This window comes from Chlamydotis macqueenii, chromosome Z (genome assembly GCF_036417535.1).
Source record: "Chlamydotis macqueenii isolate bChlMac1 chromosome Z, bChlMac1.mat, whole genome shotgun sequence".
Classification (NCBI taxonomy): domain Eukaryota; kingdom Metazoa; phylum Chordata; class Aves; order Otidiformes; family Otididae; genus Chlamydotis; species Chlamydotis macqueenii.
Window position 1 is genome coordinate 60859449 of NC_141593.1, and position 19827 is coordinate 60879275.

The following is a 19827-nucleotide window of genomic DNA, read 5'->3' on the forward strand; positions in this document are numbered from 1 at the left end:
TTAGCTGACATCAGTTTTGGGCATGCAGCACCCCACCATTGTGGTGTACTTCAGACATCATCAGAGAGTATTTTTGCCATTTCTCTGAGTTGAAGAACGCAGCTTTCATTTTTCAGCTTTCGCGTTCACCGAGATGACCTGGGTTTGGCAGGGATGGAGTTAATTTTCCTCTCAGTAGCTGGTGTGTTTTGGATTTTGGATGTGAAGAATGCTGATAAACACCCTGATGATAAGAGTTCTTGTTAATGAGAGCAAGGACACTGTCTGGCTTTCCAAGTCTCGCTAATGTGCAGATGCAGGAAGCTGGGAGAAGACAGACAGAATAATTGACCCAAACTGGCTAAAGAGAGTATTCCATGCCATGAATGTCATGCTCAGTATGTAAGTGGGGGTTGCCCATGGTGGGGGCATCTATTTTTCCATCTCGTCTCTTTGTTTTGCTCGCTGGCATCGTTCCCTCTACCTTGCTGGCTCCCTCTCCGTTCCTTCACTTGCTGCTCGGTTTCGTTTCCGTGATCGCTGCTCGGGTCGGGCTGTGTCGGTCACTGGGGCATCAGGTGGTGGGAAATTGTGCATTGTTCATTTTGTATATTTCAGTATCCTTATACTCTGTTGTCACTGTAGTTTTCCTTTGCTATTTTAGTAAGCTCTCTTCATCCCAACCAACGAGTTTTCCTTTCTTTCCGATTTCTCTCCCCCATCCCGCGGGGGAGGGGGAGGCTCAGCGAGAAACTGTGTGGTGGCCCGGGCTAAACCGCCACACGAGGTCACAGTGCTGACAGCTGCCGGCAGCACGTCACGCCTCGCGCACCCTGCGCTTGTGCTAACTGACCCCAAAATTGCACCCGACTGGAAAGAGCCCCCCAGCCCCCGGGGCTGCGAAGCCGGCGCCTCCTCCCCCGGGGCCGCGCGCCGAGGGGGGCCAGCGGGGGCGCCTGCTGCCGGGGGCCCACCCCCGGGATCCGGCTCTCACCTCTGCCCACCGCCCCTGCCCTGGGGGCGGAGCCTCCGCCGGGTGAGCGCCGGGGCCGGGGCGGGGCTTCTCCTCCTGCCCTCCCCGCCCCGCTCGTTGACGTCGCGACGCTGCGCCGGGTCGGCCGCGCTCCCGTGCCGGTGGGGTCGCAGCCGCAGCGCTTGGCTTTCCCCGGGGTTCCCGCGTCGCCGTTGCCGCCGCGGTATCTGTGCCAGCTCCGGTCGGTCACCCCCGGTCGCGAGGCCATGTCGCGGCCCAGCAGCGTCTCCCCGCGGCAGCCCAGCGGGGGCTCGGGGGGCTCGGGTACCCCCGCCGCGGCCGCCTCTGCCGGCCCTGGGGCGGGCCGCGGCCGAGGCAAGGGGCTGAAGGACATCCGCATCGACGAGGAGGTGGAGATCGCGGTGAACCTCGCCCTGGAGCGGTTCCGGTACGGAGAGGAGAAAGGTGCGTAGCGGCGGCGGCGCCCCGCCTGCCAGGTGCGGCCGGGCGGGCCCATGGCGGCGGGCGGCTGGCGGCCGGGCGGGCGGCCGTAGGGGCTGGGGCGGCTGTGGGCACCAGGCCTGAGCGGGCGGGAGGAGGCGAGCCCCGGAGCGGGGGGGACAGGCGTCTAGGCCCGGAGGCTGTTGATCGGTTCCCCCGTAGAAGCCTCGCCACAGGTCCTTCCTGCCCGAATAAGGTGGCTTTCTTGCGAACCCTGCGTCGCCTGCAGGTGCCAAGGTGCGGCACTGCCTTCAGTCTCGTTGTTCACGGGAGAATGTGATGGGTTTGGGCGCTGAAAACTCCTAACGCCGAGGTAATATGTAATGCCTGTTGTATTATGTTTACTCTTTAAATTATCTTTCTAGAAATGGAATTTCCTTCTTCTTTCACTAGTACTGAAAGAGCGTTTGTTCACCGACTCTGTCAGTCTCTTGGACTGATATCTAAAAGTAAAGGGTAAGTTTGAGTCTGATTTTTATTTATTATTTTCTTCTTTTGGTACAAGTGCATGGAATTTCATTACTAGCATTAAAATGATCTGTGTTTCTGTTATGTCTTCCACTGTTACAGGGAATATTAATAGAGAAAAAAAATTAAGAAGTAAGATGACTTATCTCTGTGATTTGCTTGATGTCTACTTAAAAAAAATTCGTTATGTGCTTTGTTCTAGATAGGTTGCCCTTATACTGTTTTGTGGATTTCATGGGTCCATAAAAAAAGGCTTCTATTCTGTTTTTCATGTGCTATTTTGTGTGCCCAAGGGTTTTGCATAGAATCTCGTGCCTTGAAAGGTAAAGTGTGACCTAGAGTAGTACGTCCGAAAGAGTGCTGCTGTTGAGAAGTGTAGAAGAGGGTCCTTATGTAGGTATTGTGATGTTACTTTGTCTTACCCTGCTGGCATCTTCGAGGGAGAAAACCCATCTTCACTGACCTGATGAGCTTGTGTGAAAGCTGAAAATCCAGTTCCCTTTCCTGTTCCTTTGCCATTTGCTCTAAAGGAAAGTTGCAGGAAACACACAGATAGATTGAGTGTCATGTATGATGTGTGTGTGTGTGGACTGTTGTAAAACTGTAGCAGCATTTACTGTTCCTCATTTTTGGTGATACTTCATGATTCTTGCAAAAGTACTGTGAAACTCTAGTTCTCTCATCTGTACTTAATTAGGGCATAAGTGCTACTCAGCACTGCTTGTGTTCAACCTGTAGCTTTGTTCCAGAAGATCTTGTTCAAGTATAGCATTGTTCAAGTGAAGTTATGCTTCCAGTGTGGTTCCAATCTCGGCCGTGGTATAGCTGATTTTTGCCACAGATGCCTGACACAATAAATGTGGCTGAACTTGTGTATCTTTGCATTATATTTTGGGAATGTGGAGCGTTAGAAAGCCTTGTCAGATGTGCGCAGATGGTTAGCTTGGGTTGGAGCACACTTGGGTTGTATGGTGCCTGTGCTTAACTCGAACTGGTAAACCCTACCTGCTCTTTGTAGAGCTTTGTAAGTGTCTCTGAGCAGCTCCCTGGTAGGTTCTGTGGTATTTTTGGTGGTTGTTTTCATAGAATATCTCAAGTTGGAAGGGACCCATAAGGATCATTGAGTCCATCTCCCTGCTCCTTGCGTGACTGCCTAAAACAAAATGATACGACTAAGAGCACCATCTGGTTGCTCCTTGAGCTCTGACAGGCTTGCTGCCTTGACCAATTCCCTGGGGAGCCTTTTCCAGTGACCAGCCACCCTCTCAGTGAAGAATCTTTTCCTCACGTCCAATCTGAACTCGCCCTAATGCAGCTTCATTCCATTTCCTCGTCTTCTATCACTGGTCACCAGAGAAAGGAGATCAGCACCTCCCCATCCGTTGCCCCCTTTAAGGAAGTTGTAGACTGCGATGAGGTCATGCGTCAGCCTCCTCTTCTCCAGGCCAAAGGACCTCAGCTGCTCCTTGTAAGTCTTGTCCTCGAGACCTTTCACCATCTTGGTTGCCGTCCTCTGGACACGTTCTCATAGTTTGATGTCGTTCTTGTATTGAGGCGCCCAAAACTACATAGTACTCGAGGTGGAGCCACACCAATGCAGTGTAGAGTAGGACAATGACCCCTCATTTTTGTTTGTGTATTTTTTTTCTTTCATGTGGAGTGTTAAGGATGACACGAAGCTTGGAGAATAGTTGAACTGAAATTTAAACAGCTGAGGAAAAAGGAGTATTCACCTGGGAAGACATAAGTGGTTGTCGTAGTTCAGCCCTGATCAGGACTAGACTACATAGTCTCTCTCTCACTCCCCCCACCCTCCGAGAGAATAGGGGGAGATGATATAAGGAAAACGGCTCGAGGTTTGAGGTAAGGACAGGGGAGAAATCCTTAAAGTTACCATTACGGGCAAAACAGACTCAACTTGGGGAAAACTGTTCATTTATTACTACAAACAGTAGGATAATGAGACAGAGAACAAGATAACCTCCCCCCCACCCCTCCCTCTTCCCAAGCTTAACATTATCTCTACTACCTTTCCCCAGCCCGAGTAGCACAGGGGGGAAGAGGGAATGGGGGTTGCAGTCAGTTCATCATGCGTTGTTTTACACTGCTGCTTCATGGTCGGGGGAAGAACTCCTCGCATTCCTCCCCTGCTCCAGCCTGGGGTCTCTCCCACAGGCCACAGTCCTTCGTGAAACTGCTCCGGCGTGCGTCATCTCCTCCACGGGGTGCAGTCCTTCCAGAACGGCTGCCCCAGCAGGCCCTCCACGGGCCACAGCTGCCTTCAGGCATCCACCTCCCCCGGTGTGGGGTCCTTCACGGGCTCCAGGTGGATCTCTGCCCCTCCATGGACCTCCATGGGCTGCAGGGGCACAACCTGCTCCACCAAGGTCATCACCACAGGCTGCAGGGGAATCTTGGCCAGGAGCTGCATTTCTCCTCCCCTTCCTTCTTCACTGACCTTGGCATCTGCAGCTGTTCCTCTCACAAGAAAAGTTCTTCACAACAGGCTGGCCGACGCCTCTCAGAATCTCTTTACATCATCCATCTCATCTCCTCTCCACTTCTTGCAGGCAGGCCGGGCCGAGTGGGGCCCAGTTGGCTGCCCAGTGAGAGGCCAAAGGGTGAGGCCTGCAAGGCCCATGAGGCCTGCGCCTCCCCCTCAGCTTCTCCACATCTTCTCTTCTCTTTTTTTTTTCTGTTTTCCCCTTCTTAGATACGTTATCGCAGAGGCGTTATCATGGAATATTGTGCTACCAATCGGCTCGGCCTTGGCCAGCAGCGGGTCCACCCTAGGCTGGGCCGAGTCCACTGAACAAAGGGGAGCAACTTCTAGCAGTTTCCTACAGAAGCTACCACCTTAGGCCCCCCTCACTAAACAAAACCACAACAATAGTATATATATTTTTTTTACTATAATAACTGCATTGCATATTTAAGAAACATAAATTCATTTTAAAATAAATTCAAGTGTTCTACTTCTGTTTAGTCTTCTAGTCTCTGCTTGTGTTTAGTCTCCTTGCGTTTAGTATTTGGTCTTGCAATAACTTCTGAAATAATCAGTCTTTAAAAGCTTGATCATGATTGGCTTTCATAATTGAATTTCTACATAGAGTATAATTTTAATGTTAATATTCATTACTGTATCTGTACTTGTTGCACAGAGTGGATAAATAAAGGAAGCTATTGCCGGGGAACCATAGGACAATATTTTGTCTCCTTAGTTTTTTCCTTTGAGTTAAGCAAGCATTTGTTGAATATTTACAGAAAACTTATTGTAAACTCTTCATAGCTAGTATGTTTTCCTCTAAGCATTGTTAGCAGTGCAGTATATTTGGTCTGGCTGGGACGGAGTTAACATTCCCCATAGCAGCCCTCCTAGTGCTGTGCTCTGTATTTGTAGGTAGAACAGTGTTGGTTACGCACCAGTGTTTTGGCTACTGCTGAGCAGTGCTTGCACAGCATCAAGACTGTCTCTCCAGCTCCCTCCTACCCCGTCAATTAGGAAGAGGGTTGCCAGCAGGTCGAAGATGGTGATCCCCCCCTTTACTCAGCACTGATGAGGTTACACATGGAGTGCTGGGTCCAGTGCTGGGATCATCAGTAGGAGAGAGACATGGACATCCTGGACAGAACAGCCACCTCGTTGCTGAAGGAATTGGAGCATCTCTCCTAGGAGGAAAAGCTGAGAGAGCTGGGACTGTTCAGCCTGCAGAAGAGACGGCTCGGGGGTGGGGATCTCATCAATGTATATAAATACCTGCAGGGAGAATGCAAAGAGGATGGAGCCAGGCTCTTCTCAGTGGTGCCCAGTGACAGGACCAGAAGCACTGGGCACAGACTGAAACACAGGAGCTTCCCTCTGAACATCAGGAAGCCCTTTTTCACTGTGAGAGTGACCAAACACTGGCACAGGTTGCCCAGGGAGGTGGCGGATTCTCCCTCCTTAGAGATATTCAAAAGCCACTTAGATGTGGTCCTGGGCAACTGGCTTTACGTGGCCCTGCTTGAGCAGCAGGGTTGAACGAAATGACTTCCAGAGGTCCCTTCCAGTCTCAATGATTTTGTGGTTCTGAATTGCTGAGATACAAACTACTGAAGGCTGGGAGTGTAATCATGGGAAGCATTGGAGTTTGTTTTTTCACTTCTGCCAACCTTTCCCTCGATATGCACAGTCAAGTACTGTTCCAGCTTCAGTATTTTTGCTGTTCTGAAATGTTATCTTGCGTTGACCAGGAGATGACCCAAGCCAACAACCTAAAAAGCAGCCATGTTGTGGCGGTTTGACCTTGGCCAACTGGCAGGTGCCCAGCCACCTTGGTCTGTCACTTCCCCTCCTCAACAGAATGTGGGTAGAAAATAGCATGGAGTCTCTCCCACAGGCTGAAATTCCTTCAGGATAAACCTACTCCACTAAGATCTCTTCCGTGGACTTCAGGGGAATCTCTCCTCCAGCATCTGGAGCACCTCCTTCCCCTCCTTCAGTGACCTTAGTGTCTGCAGGGCTGTTTCTCCCACATTTTTCTCACTTCTTTCTCTCACAGCTGCTGTGCAGAGTTTTTTCCCTTTCTTAAATATGTTGTTACAGAGTCTGCACCATCGTGGCTGAGGAGCTTGGCTATGCCCTGCAATGGGTCTATTGAAGCTAGCTATGTCCAACGTGGGGCAGCCCCTGCCTCTCCTCATAGAGGCTGCCCCTGCCAGCACCTGGGTACCTGCGCCCCATACACATGCACCACAATACTGCCCCTGCCAGGGATGAGGCACTGGGCTCCTAGTGTGACCAGCTGATGTCGCCTACCTGGACTTGTGCAAAGCACTTGACACTGCACAACATCATTGTCTCTGAGCTGGGGAGTCATGGATTTGATGGACTGACCACTCGGTGGATAAGAAATTGGCTGGATGGCTGCACTGAGAGAGTTGTGATCAGTGGCTTGATTTCCAAGTGGAGACTGGTGATGAGTGATGTTCCTCAAGGGTCAGTACTGGGACTGGGTCTGGGTAACGTCTTTGTTGGCGACATGGACAGTGGCATAGAGTGCACCCTCAGCAAGTTCACCAATGACACCACGCTGTGTGGTGCAGTCGGTACGCTGGAGCGAAGGGATGCCATCAAGAGGGACCTTGACAGGCTGGAGAGGTGGGCCCATGCAAACATCATGAAGTTCAACCAGGCCAAGTGCAAGGTGCTGCACATGGGATGGGGCAATCCCAGGCACAAATACAGGCTGGGTGAAGAATGGATTGAGAACAGCCCTGAGGAGAAGTGTTGACGCGGAAGTAACGGACACTGACGACCAATATGATCAAGCAAATGCCAATTTATTGTTGATACATCCCGGTTAATATAGCCCTTCTAATTCCGTATCATGCGCAAGCTCTCTACTAATTGGCTAACTATATCGTGCACGCGCTCCTAGCTAAAATATGATTTGTTAAGTCTCTATGTTCACGCGCACGGCTCTCTCCACCTGCACCCTGTGTCACGTTCAGCCCCCAGTCACGTATGCCAGCTGTTTTCCTTCTTCTCAAGGTTGCTTCGTTTACTTTCTCACAGGAAGCTTCATTACTTTCTCACAGGCGGCCTCATTATTTTCTCACAGGTGGCTTCAGTACTTTCTTACAGGCAGCTTCAGTACTTTCTCACAAGCAGCTTCAGTGATGTCCTTGAGGCCTGCTGCTCACAAACATAACAATTCCATTCGGTCTGGATTGTTCACTAAGTGCCCCTGGTACTCCAGGTATCCAACAGAGAAGGGCTCGGGAGTGCTGGTGGATGTGTGTGCTTGTAGCCCGGAAAGCCAACCTTGAGGCATTCTGGGCTTCATCAAAAGGAGCATGGCCAGCAGGTAAAGGGAGGTGATTCTCCCCCTCTACTCTGCTCTTGTGAGACCCTACCTGGAGTACTGTGTCCAGCTCTGGAGCCCCCGACATATGAAGGATGTGGACCCATTGGTGCAAGTCCAGAGGGGGGCCACAAAGATGATCAGAGGGCTGGAGCACCTCTCCTCTGAGGACAGGCTGAGAGAGTTGGGGCTGTTCAGCCTGGAGAAGAGAAGGCTCTGGGGAGACCTGATAGCGGCCTTCCAGTACTTGAAGGGAGCTTATAAGAAAGATAAGGATGCTATCTTTAGCAGGGCCTGTTGTGATAGGACAAGGGGTAATGGTTTTAAAACAGAAGGAGGTAGATTCAGACTGGATATAAGGAAGACATTTTTTACAGTGAGGGTGGTGGAACACTGAAACAGGTTGCTCCATCCCTGGAAACATTCAAGGCCAGGTTGGATGGGGCTCTGAGCAACCTGTTCTGGTTGGACATGTCACTGCTCCTTGCAGGGGGGCTGGACTAGATGGCCCTTAAAGGTCCCTTCCTACCCAAATTATTCTGTGATTCTATGATTCTGTTCTTATCCTGAGAAGTCAGTTTCAAAGTATTGATATGTCATTCTAGCGGAAGCACAAGATAGTTCAGTTTCAGATGTATTTACAAAAAATATTTGCATTTCACCATCAGAGTTCAGTCTGAGAACAACTGCAGTGTTATGATTAAGTGTTTTGGCTCTAATTACACATTGTAAAGATTTGATAATTAACATCCTGGGAATCTAATCTGTTTTACTGGATTTTGTTAAGGCTTGGAATATCACTAGTAGGCTGCTTGTTAATCTGTTATGTCTATTTGTTGATTTTTAACCTCTAAATCTCTTAAATTAGTCTAGAAATCAGTTTTATGTCATATCTCTCCGTATCGATAGAGTGATTGATGGAGCTGGCTGTCTTTTGGGAAGCAGATGCAGTGAGAGACCTTTAAGAGAAAGGTAACAGAACAGTGTTATATTATAGAGGTCTAATTGTAAGGTTGTGCTGTGCGTAGTCATCTGAAGTCTGCGGTGTCTCAGTGTCTGTGCTGCACCACCTCATGTGAGTAGAGGGTGGCTTTGATGGTGGATAGCGTGGATGCTTCTGTTATTTTGATATGTCTTATGCTACTTAGGACATTATTTGGAGATGTTTAGTTATGACTTTACATTTAAAAATATTCTGACAGCCATCTTGAAAGAATTATGGTCAAAGGTCATTACATAGAGGTAAATAGGTTACTTGTTCCTTTGTATTTATTTATTTTTTTTCCTCCCAGAAAAGGAGCAAATCGATACCTAACGGTAAGGAAGAAGGATGGATCAGAACTAACACATGCAATAATGACTTGTTGCTTGGCTGCCAGTACGAAACATGCTGTTCGGAGTTTAATTCAGAGATTTCCTGTCACAAATAAAGAACGAACAGAACTTCTGCCAAAGACTGAACGAGGAAATGCATGTGCTGTTGAATCTGGTATGTTCAGTTGGTCTTCTGGTAGAGACTTGTGAATCAACACTACTTAAAAAACAAAACAAACCAACTCACAACCCAACCACAAAACAAAAATCTTTATTTTCTGTCTTCTCTCCTGTGCCAACTGACACCCTCCCCCTGAAACAAACCCATTAATTTTCTTGACTTTTAGTTGTTAATATAGGGACTTTTAAAACTGGTGTTATGAGGAACTTAGGCAGTCATGTCACATGCATTCCAATGTCTCCCTTGTACCAAGTTATTTTTGAATCCTTGAGCCAGTTCCAACCAAATTTATTTGGAAATACATTTCTGAAGTGTGAGTTCCTGTGACTCCTGTGAGGTGAGGTAGTAGAGAGAAGTGTTACCATGGTTGCTGTATAAGAACACTCTTATAAGAAAATAAGGCTGACTGTTCTGCTTATAGAAATTCATGTTCTTGATAAAATAAAAGATTTATTTTTTGTTTAGCTGTCTTCTGAAATAGATTTGGTCCCTAGGAGACTACTATCTACACTTCTTGATTTCTAGAATATGGAAGAGTTCACTGGAAGACAAACTTCTGATATATTGTGGGTTTTTTAAACAATGCTTTTGACAAGATTGTTGCTTTAACAGTTAATGAGTGTAAGAGTTCTGTTGTGTTTCTGTGCACAAAGCTGTGTGTAGTGCACAGAAAACACTTGTACCAATATGCCTTGTTTTATTGGATAGTTCTGATTTATGATGGTTCATGCTTTAAGTGCTTCCTTTGCTGGTTTTCTTTTCCAGTTGTTTCAGTTGTTTAGTAGGATTGTTTAATGAGCAGAGGGAAACTGTAATGAAAGTACTGAAAAGCAATTCCTTGGGAATGTAAGGCATAAACTAATGATTAGTGTAAAATGTTTCTCTTTTTACTTCTCTAGAATGGTTTTTGAGTTTTTTAGTCTGTCAGCCTGTGTCTGTCTTGGTAAGACAGTGCTTGTAATTTAGTATGTTAATCTGTTATTCAGATTAAATATCATAGAATCATAGAATCTTTAAGGTTGGAGAAGACCTCCAAGACCATCAGGTCGAACCATCAACCTAATACAACTGTGCCCACTAAGCCATGTCCTGGAGTGCCATGTCTACGTGTTCTTTGAACGCCTCCAGGGACGGTGACTCCACCACGTCCTTCGGCAGCCTGTTCCAGTGCCTGATCACTCCTTCAGTGAAGAATTTTTTTCTAATATCCAAACTAAACCTCCCCTGCCAGAACTTGAGGCCATTTCCTCTTGTCCTGTCACAAGTTATTTGGGAGAAGAGACCAACACCCTCACTACAACCTCCTCTCAGGTAGTTCTAGAAAGCGGTAAGGTCTCCCCTCTGCCTCCCCTTGTCCAGACTAAACAACCTCTCAGCTGCTCCTCGTAAGACTTGTTCTCCAGACCCTTCTCCAGCTTCATTGCTCTTCTCTGGACATGCTGCAGCAACTTAATGTCCTTCTTGTAGTGAGAGGCCCAAAACTGCACACAGGATTTGAGGTGTTGCCTCAGCAGTGCAGAGTACAGGGGCACTATCACTTCCTTACTCCTGCTGGCCATTCTGTTCCTGATGCAAGCCAGGATGCTGTTGGCCTTTTTGGCCTCCTGGGTGCACTGCTGGCTCATGCTCTGATGGCTGTCAACCAGCAAACCCAAGTCCCTTTCCACTGGGCAGCTTTCCAGGAGGTCTTCCCCAAGCCTGTAGGATTGCATGGGGTTGTTGTGACCGAAATGCAGGACCTGGCACTTGTTGAACCTCATACAGTTCACCTTGGCTCATCGATCCAGCCTGTCCAGATACCTCTGCAGACCCTTCCTACCCTTGAGCACATGGACACTCCCAGTTTGGTGTTGCCTGCAAACTTACTCAGTCCCCTCACCCAGATGATTGATAAAGATATTAAACAGAACTGGCCCCAGCACAGAGCCTTGGAGAACACCGCTTGTGACCGGCTGTCAACTGGATTTAACTCCATCCACCACAACTCTCTGGGCTCAGCCATCCAGACAGTTTTTAACCCATCACAAGGTACACCTGTCCAAGCCATGAGCTGCCAGCTTCTCTAGGAGAATGCTGTGGGAGATGGTATCAAAGGCTTTGCTAAAGTTCGGATCATATCCACAGCCTTCCCATCATCCACTAGGAGGGCCATCTGGTCATAGAAGGAGATCAGGTTGGTCAAGCAGGACTTGTCCTTCATGACCCTGTGCTGGCGGGGCCTGATCCCCTGGTTGTCCTGCACATGCCTGGTGAGTGCACTCAAGGTGAACTGCTCCATAATCTTCCCTGGCACCAAGGTCAGGCTAACAGGCCTGTAGTTCCTCAGATCCTCCTCCTGCCCCTTCTTGTAGATGGGTGCCACATTGGCAAGCCTCTAGACATCTGGGACCTCCCCTGTTAACCAGGACTTCTGGTAGATGATGGAGGGTGGCTTGGCAAGCTCCTCCGCAAGCTCATTCAGTACCCTCGGGTGGATCCCATCTGACCCCATAGACTTGTTTGTGTCCAGGTGGCGTTGTAGGTCAAAAACTGCTTCCTCCTGGATTGTGGGGATTTCGTTCCGCTCTCTGTCCCCATCTTCCGGCTCAGGAGGCTGAATACCCTGGGGATAACTGGTCTGACTATTAAAGACTGAGGCAAAGTATAATTGAGTTTACAGCAAGCTTTCATTCTTCTGGAAAATAATTATTAAGGAATTATAGAATAGCATTTAAAATCCTGACTTTGAAGTAGTCTCTGAGGACATGCAGATTCTTTGGCTACTTATGCATCGCTTTCTAATACATCACACTGTGTTGTGGCTCTAGGGGTCTAGGTACAGGATAGCTTAATTTGTGTCATTTAAGACACATGGACTAGAACATTAGATTATATAAGACTGACTGAAAGGAGGTCATAAAAGACCAGGGAGGATGTGAAGGAAGGCATATGAATCACAGTGAAGTTGTTTTTTTCTCAGAAGACATGTTTGTCGGTTTGGAGCAACTCAAAGGTTTAACTATACAGTGAATATTTCCAGGTGAAGCGTGCAGGTGTGAATGTGTAAACATGGTACAAAGGCCAAGAAAGTATATCGGGCTACTTTTCTGGGATTCAGTTTCTATTTCTCTTTCAGTCTTCATTACCTTTATTGACTTTGAGCAATGCACTGGGGTAGACTTTTGTTATTCAAAATAACACCTTTGAACAATACTTATTTCAAGTACTGTAACAGGATGTGTTCCTATAAATATGGCTCTTAAATGTGTGATGAGTTTGTCGCTTTATCTATAGGGATGCATATAAATTCAAGAATGTTCATTTTTATGCACGATTTTTAAGCAGTGTTTTAGTGACCTTCTTTTGTATCTAAGTAAATTGTTATCTTCTCCTCACAGAAAACAGAGAAGTGAACAAGACAAGTGGACGACTTAACAATGGTATCCCCCAGGTTCCAGTGAAAAGAGGGGAATCAGAGTTTGATTCCTTTAGGCAGTCACTACCAGTTTTTGAAAAACAGGAAGAAATTGTCAGAATAATAAAGGACAATAAAGTTGTTTTGATTGTAGGAGAGACTGGATCAGGAAAAACTACTCAAGTATGTTCCTTTAATAAAATTTAAATGATAACATATTTGTAGTATTTATATACAGTATTTAAGCAAAACTAATACAAATTTTGTAATAATTATGTAATAAGGGGTTACTTTATGCTAGCTTTAAGGCTTTTTGTTTTCTTTTGTAGTTGAAAGTCTTGTGTTCTAATTCACTTTCTTGCTTTTGAAATGCTAAGCCAGCAAATGCTTACTCAAGGCATAAATGGTTCTGCACAATTTTCTGATAGATACTAGTTTTTCGTTGAAGTAATTTAAAATATTGAAGGGAAAGTAGCTATGATTTTGTATAACCCTTTTCCTTCTAAAGCTAGTTCTGTTCTTAGTATCTAGAGTAGAATATTGTGTTAAAATGAAAGACTACCTACAGGTATTTTTTTATGGGATTTCTCTGAAGCAGGAGAGAGAAGCTTCAACTTTTTTTTTTTTTTTAAACAGATTACATTTAAAATCATAAATTTATTTTTGCTGCCTTTCTGCCCCTTCAAGTACGCTTGCAGTGGTAATCCTATTGTGAATACTTTTGCAACCTTTGGAATATTGAGACACAGTTAAGTTGTTTCATCGTTGTAAAAAAGCTATGACTTTATCAAGCTAAAAAGTAAATTTAAACTGCTTCTTTACAGATCCCTCAGTTCCTTCTTGATGACTGTTATAAAAATGGAACTCCTTGTCGTATATTTTGTACTCAGCCAAGACGTTTGGCGGCTATTGCTGTGGCTGAAAGAGTGGCAGCAGAAAGAAGAGAAAAGATTGGCCAGACAATCGGTTATCAGATCCGATTAGAAAGCAGGTACTAATGATATTTCTTAAAGTCAAATGATCTTGTGTTGGTATCTTTGGTCTTGTGTACATTTAAACTACAGTATATTTGAGATACAGCCTAGTAAAAGCTCGGTATGTAAAGTATAGGTAGGATACGTTCTTTCAGGTCATGGACTATTTAAGAGTGAAAAGGACAGTTTTCCTCCTGTATTTAGCAGTTTCATGTAGTAAGTTCTCTTATGTAAGTGAATTGCAGGTACTTTCTCTTGGTTTTTGTGTGTGTGTGTGTAATTCCTTGTCTTATTTTCATATCAAGTCTACACTTTCGTCTCTCTTTTTTTTTTTTTTTTTCCCCTCTCCCTGCTTTTAACATGTATAAATTGAAAAGTTCTGCAAGCTTGAAGACAGGTAGGAAAACCAGCATGCTGTAACAAATTTGTTACTAAAGCAGAGCAGGAATGGATGGAAGTCTGAAGATTGTGTGTGGTTTCTAGATTCTTTGAACTATGTAGATAGCGGGATTTCCAGGAATAGGCAGAAGTTGGGATGAGTGAGAATAAGATGGCCAAAAGTATAGCTGGTTATGTTGCTTGTATGGATGAAGATATCACATAGCTAATGAAAATGAATGCGTTTGAACAACAAAGCCAAGTTAGAGGAAGTTGAATATGTAGACAAAAGCTCATGAGGCTATTAGGGTATTGAAAGAGCTAGTAAAGATGAATTGCGAATAAAGTGGATTATTACTGTGTGGAAGTGTTATGCTAGCTGAAGGAGAGCAAAGTGTAGCTCAGATCAAAATAGAAGAATTACTGGAAGCAGTGCAGAAAATCCTGCTTAAGAATAATCAATAGATTCACTCAAGGAAAAGGGAGAGATAACAGTATTTCCAGCTCTGGCAAAAAAGATACAGGTGGAGGTGTTTACGGTAACACAGGAATCTATTTTTTTTTTTAAGTTTTATTAACTATTATACAGCAGTGATGATTTCTAGAAGGCTGCTGAAGAAGAGAGTAGAAATGGGTAAAGTAAAGCATTTCCATCTTGGATATGTTCCTTCAATTTAATATGTAGGAGGATTTTTGAAAGGAGGGATGAACTGCAAACTCGGAAAGAAATATGCATATGATAACTAGTGACCACTTGTCTTCCAGAAGAGAACTGTAGAGTACAATACAGAGGAACTTTTGAGTACTTAAGGTTGCAATGCTGGAGAAAGTAGTGGCAATCGCTGTTTTTCCTTGCACACCTAACTCTGCCACAGGTACTAGAATAGTAACTTTTAAAGATTTTTAAATTCTTGAAGAGAAGCATTAAAGCATTTGTAAAGGATCAGCTGATTTCTTTCCAATTCAGTCAAGTATAGTGTATTGGGTTTGTGTGGCAAGGTTTTGGTAGTGAGGGGGCTACAGCGGTGGCTTCTGTAAGAAGATGCCAGAAGCTTCTACCATGTCTGATGGAGCCAATGCCAACCAGCTCCAAGAAGGACTCACTGCTGGCCAAGGCCAATCCCATCAGCGATAGTGGTAGTGCCTCTCTGATACCATATTTAAGAAGAGGAAGAAAAACCCATGCAACAGCAACTGTAGCCAGAAGAGAGGAGTGAGAATACATGAAAGAAACAACTCTTCAGACACCAAGGTCAGTGAAGAGGAAGAGGGAGGAGTAATGCTGCTCCTGGCTGAGATTCATCTGCAGCCAGTGGTGCAGCCCATGGCACAGCCCATGGTGAGCCAGACTGTCCCCTGCAGCCCATGGAGGCCCACAGAGGAGCAGAGATCCACCTGCAGCCCGTGGAGGACCCCATGCTGGGGCAGGCAGATGCCCAAAGGAGGCTGTGACCCCATGGAGAGTCCATGCTGGGGCAGGCTCCTGGCAGGACCTGTGAACATATGAAGAGAGGAGCCTGTGCTGGAGCGGGTTTGCTGGCACAACTTGTGACACTGTGGAGGACCCATGCTAGAGCAGTCTGTTACTGAAGGAGCGCACCCCATGGAAAGGATCTACGCTGGAGCAGTTCGTGAAGAACTGCAGCCTGTGGGAAGGGCGCACATTGGAGAAGTTTGTGAAGAACTATCTCCCGTGGGAGTGATCCCAAGCTGGAGCAGGGGAAGAGTGTGAGAGGTCATCCCCCTGAGGAGGAAGGAGCGGCAAAGACAACATGTGATGAGCTGACTGAAACTCCCATTCCCATCTTCCTGCACCACGTGGAGGAAGGAGGTGGAGAATTTGGGAGTATAGTTAAGCCCAGGAAGAAGGGAGGAGTGGGTGGAAGGTTTTTTAAGATTTGATTTTATTTGTTATTATCCTACTCTGATTTGGTTGGTAATAAATTAAACTAATTTCTGCAAGTCAAGTCTTTTTTGCCTGTGACAGTAATTGCTGAATGATCTCTCTCTGTCCTTATCTTGACCCACGAGCCTTTTGTTAAATTTTCTCTCCCTTGTCCACCTGAGGAGGGTAGCGATAGAGCAGCTTTGGTGGGCACCTCATGTCCAGCTAGGGTGAACCCACCCCATAAAGGCAAATTCAAAGACTATATCCAAGCATAGGCTGAAGCATATATATGCTATAGCATATATGCTTTCCAAAACAATCTGCACTGAAATTTCCAGTAAATTAAATAACATGGAGAAGTCCTCAAGGTTCTGTTTTGCTTGCTTATTGATTTATGTAAATTTGAATCTCACTTTGTTAATTAATCCATTGCCTGAAATTTTGCAGCATAAGCACTAAGATTCCTTAGGAACTGTCTGGGAATAGGTGTAGTTTAAAAACAAATAGTATGCATGAATTCTTTAGTAAGAGAACTATAATCTAAATCTACTTCTGTTGAGCAGCTGTTCAATCCTTTAATTTTCAGTAAGTAGTGGAAAGCTAGCAGCATTTAAACAGTGCAAAAACCTGAAATATCTTTATGAACTGTTTAATAGGGTTTCCCCAAAGACACTGTTAACGTTTTGCACTAATGGCATACTACTTCGCACGCTAATGGCAGGAGACAGCACTCTATCAACTGTAACACATGTTATTGTGGTAAGAATCCTGTTGTATTTCGTGTGAGGTGCAATAGTATGTATTACTTGCTAATTGGAGGAGGAGATCCTAGTTTTCTTTATTAATTTGCTGAGCATTTAAGGTGTTTTTGTTTGGTTAGAATCTGAATTAATATTAAAACTTGCTGAGTCTTTATTGCAGCATGTACGTTTTTGTTTTTGTTTTTTTTTTAGGTAAAAGTATCTTATTCTAGGTTCATGCCAATAATTAATTTTGGAATCATAATGCAGTTGTGGATAACAGAGCTCTAAATTTTTTTAGGCTTCCTTTATGAGAAAGCAGAAAAGCTTTAGGGAGACCTGTGTAGATATGATTCAATTTGCGTGTGCCAGAATTATTTGTATCATGTACTTGTTTCAGCAATACCAGGTTTGCCCAGATGATTTCAAGATAATGAGTAGTCTAATTTTCTGCAAATTATTTAAATGTGTTCATTTATGATTATATGAATATTCCTATTATGGAGTTTGAGAAGTCAGTGGAACCAGACTGTTTACTGCAAGATTAAGTTCTCCACTGCTGAAGACAGAAAAATTCATTATAATTTTAAGTGCCTGCCTGTTTATCAAGATGGAAAAACGTGTGAGAATGATTTATGTGTTCTTGACCTCAGCCTAAAAATGTTGTATTTGGACCCCTCCTTCATAAGTTCATAATATAAACCAGACCAGAAGAACACACATTGATTTATCAATCATGTGCTTTAATTGATGATAAGCTTTGTGCGTGACTTAATGGATCTAACCGATCTTAACTTTTTTCTGATTATGTGGTATCATACATTTCTTTAAATGTTCATCAGTTGTGAAGTGAGAATTTCTTAAAATAAGATTTGTAGGATTTGCAGTTTGTGTCATTATCTTGAAAATGAGATTCAAATCTAAGAATTAGAAAAGTTTCAGAATTCTGCTTTACCTTCTGAAATCATGGTATATGTGGCTTGTGCATTACCAGTGCAGTCTGCTTTGATATTTCTATAAAACTTTTTGAAATATTTTTTTACTTTTGGATAGTTTTTTAAAAAAATCGTTACTTAAACTAGATGTACACATTTTAATGTGTCTGTAATGTACCAGGTAGTTATATATTTTAGTTTTTAAAAAAGTTCATATTTGTGAAAATTTATAATCTTGCATCTGTGATGTTTATCTGTTGTTTGTTTTTTTTTCCCCTTTTGTTATAGGATGAAGTACATGAGAGGGATAGGTTTAGTGACTTCTTATTAATAAAACTGAGAGATGTGTTGCAAAAACAGACTAACTTAAAACTAATTATTTCTAGTGCTGCTCTAGATGCAAATCTCTTTATTAGGTATTTTGGAAGTTGCCCAGTAGTACATAGTAAGTATGTATGTAAACTTTTAATTCTGAATATACCTACCCTATGACTTACAGATTTTATTAAACTGTAGCAAATCGTTCTGTATAACAACATGATAAATACACTGAGAGTTACAGCAGTGCTTGTTCTTTCTTTGTTCATTTTTGTTCTTAACTATTTGCATCTACATTAGAGTGAAGTGTTTTTCTCACAGGGAGTTCTGTAAGTGCAGGGCTGTCCTGGCCCTTGCCATGTTTAATTAAAGAAGCAGGAAAAGGTTCTTAAAGTGCTGGTCTCCATGGTGGTATAGACCCTAGGATCTACAGAGGGTGATATATATTAATTCCTTCCAGTAGATTCTAGTTCTTCAGGTCTCACAGAGATTGCTTCTACTTATTGGATAAAACAGAGATAACTGCACCTGGTCATTTCAGAAATACAGTTCTATGCAAATTGTATTTTCCTGTTTTAATCACATGATTCTTTATTTTAAAGGAAATTATTAGCTGTTGATCTAGTTAAGCATTGAGAAAAAACATAGGAATTAGAGTTTGTGATCAGTGTTGGAAGGCTTCCTCTGTGACAGCCTCTAAAAAGTATGTAAATTGTAGCTTTTTCTTTCTGAAGAAAAGGCCTAGGTGATTTAAACTCAGCTATGGCAAGTGTCTGCTAAGGGACCGGAAATTAAAATGTAGAGATTTTAATTCTTTCTCTGAAAAAGAATCCTTTAATGTAATAAGATCTAGAAAACAGTGATACTGGAAAAGAAATTATAGTAAATTATTAGGAGATAAAGACCATTCTAATTTATCAGGAAGTACTCAGTAAAGAAAGCCAAATTTGTCTGAAGTGATTGGGGAAATTGAGAGAAGTCCTTCTCCTCGTATAGTTCTCATGAAAAAAAGTAGTTTAATACAAAGGTGGTAATCTGCCTATAGGCTCTTGCACTAGAGCTGTATTAATAGCTTTTGTATTTTGTAATCTAGATGGCACTTACACAGTGAATTCTTTTTTGTAATCCTAAACAAAAATGTTTGTTATTTTTTTTTTGTTATTTGTTATTTTTCTCATTTTGATAAAATTGCAAGTAGTAAGTGTCAATCTTATGAAGATCTTGTGTTATAACATTTAATAGAATTGAAGAGGTTAATGAGAAACAAGGTATCCAGCTGGCATTTCTCTTTTGATGTGTTGTTTTGTTTTCTGTCCCAGTAATCTTAAGAAAATGAACTTCAGTGCTTGTATAAGACTTTTCAAGGAAAGTAATAATTCCTTAAATGAGACCCTAATAATGTTTAATTAACTTTCTATGTCTACAAAAATGCTTTTTAAAAATTAAGTTTATGAATGATGCTAGGGAGTATCTAATATTTTATGAATTATTTATACTTTCAGTACAAGGAAAACCTTTTGAAGTTAAAGAGATGTTTTTGGAGGACATTTTACGAAGCACTGGATATACAAACAAAGAGATGATAAAGTACCAGAAAGAGAAGCAGCGAGGTTGGTGGACTTCTTAATTGTTAGGGTTGGCAATGAGTCTTGTCGATGGATTGATCAGCTAAATAGGACGATTCTCTGTTAAAATTCCGAAGTCAGAATATTAAATGAGACATGATTAGATAACAGCCAGTATCTTTAAGCTCTTAGTGTTTACATTATTGAAGCAGATTATGTAATTTTTTTTCAAAAAATTTTCACTTTCTTTCAATGGTTGCATTCTTTTTGCTTTCACTTGATAATTATTATATTTTTCCCAATTATTCTGGAGTAGAATTGCCTATAATTTGGGCTTTGCCCATAGGAAAACTACAGAAGCAGAAGATAGTCT

General features: G+C 43.6%; 1 protein-coding gene across 1 annotated transcript in view; it reads left to right on the forward strand.

Moving 5' to 3' along the window:
- Positions 1-1139: 1139 nt before the first annotated feature.
- Positions 1140-19827, forward strand: part of YTHDC2 (YTH N6-methyladenosine RNA binding protein C2) — a 39403-nt gene continuing 20715 nt past the window's right edge. The window contains exons 1-8 of the mRNA XM_086770226.1: positions 1140-1417; positions 1819-1909; positions 9060-9256; positions 12640-12839; positions 13481-13647; positions 16553-16655; positions 17860-18016; positions 19392-19499. Of these exons, the coding sequence (XP_086626352.1) occupies positions 1219-1417; positions 1819-1909; positions 9060-9256; positions 12640-12839; positions 13481-13647; positions 16553-16655; positions 17860-18016; positions 19392-19499 (1222 nt within the window). The 5' untranslated portion in view covers positions 1140-1218. The remainder of the gene's footprint in view (positions 1418-1818; positions 1910-9059; positions 9257-12639; positions 12840-13480; positions 13648-16552; positions 16656-17859; positions 18017-19391; positions 19500-19827) is intronic.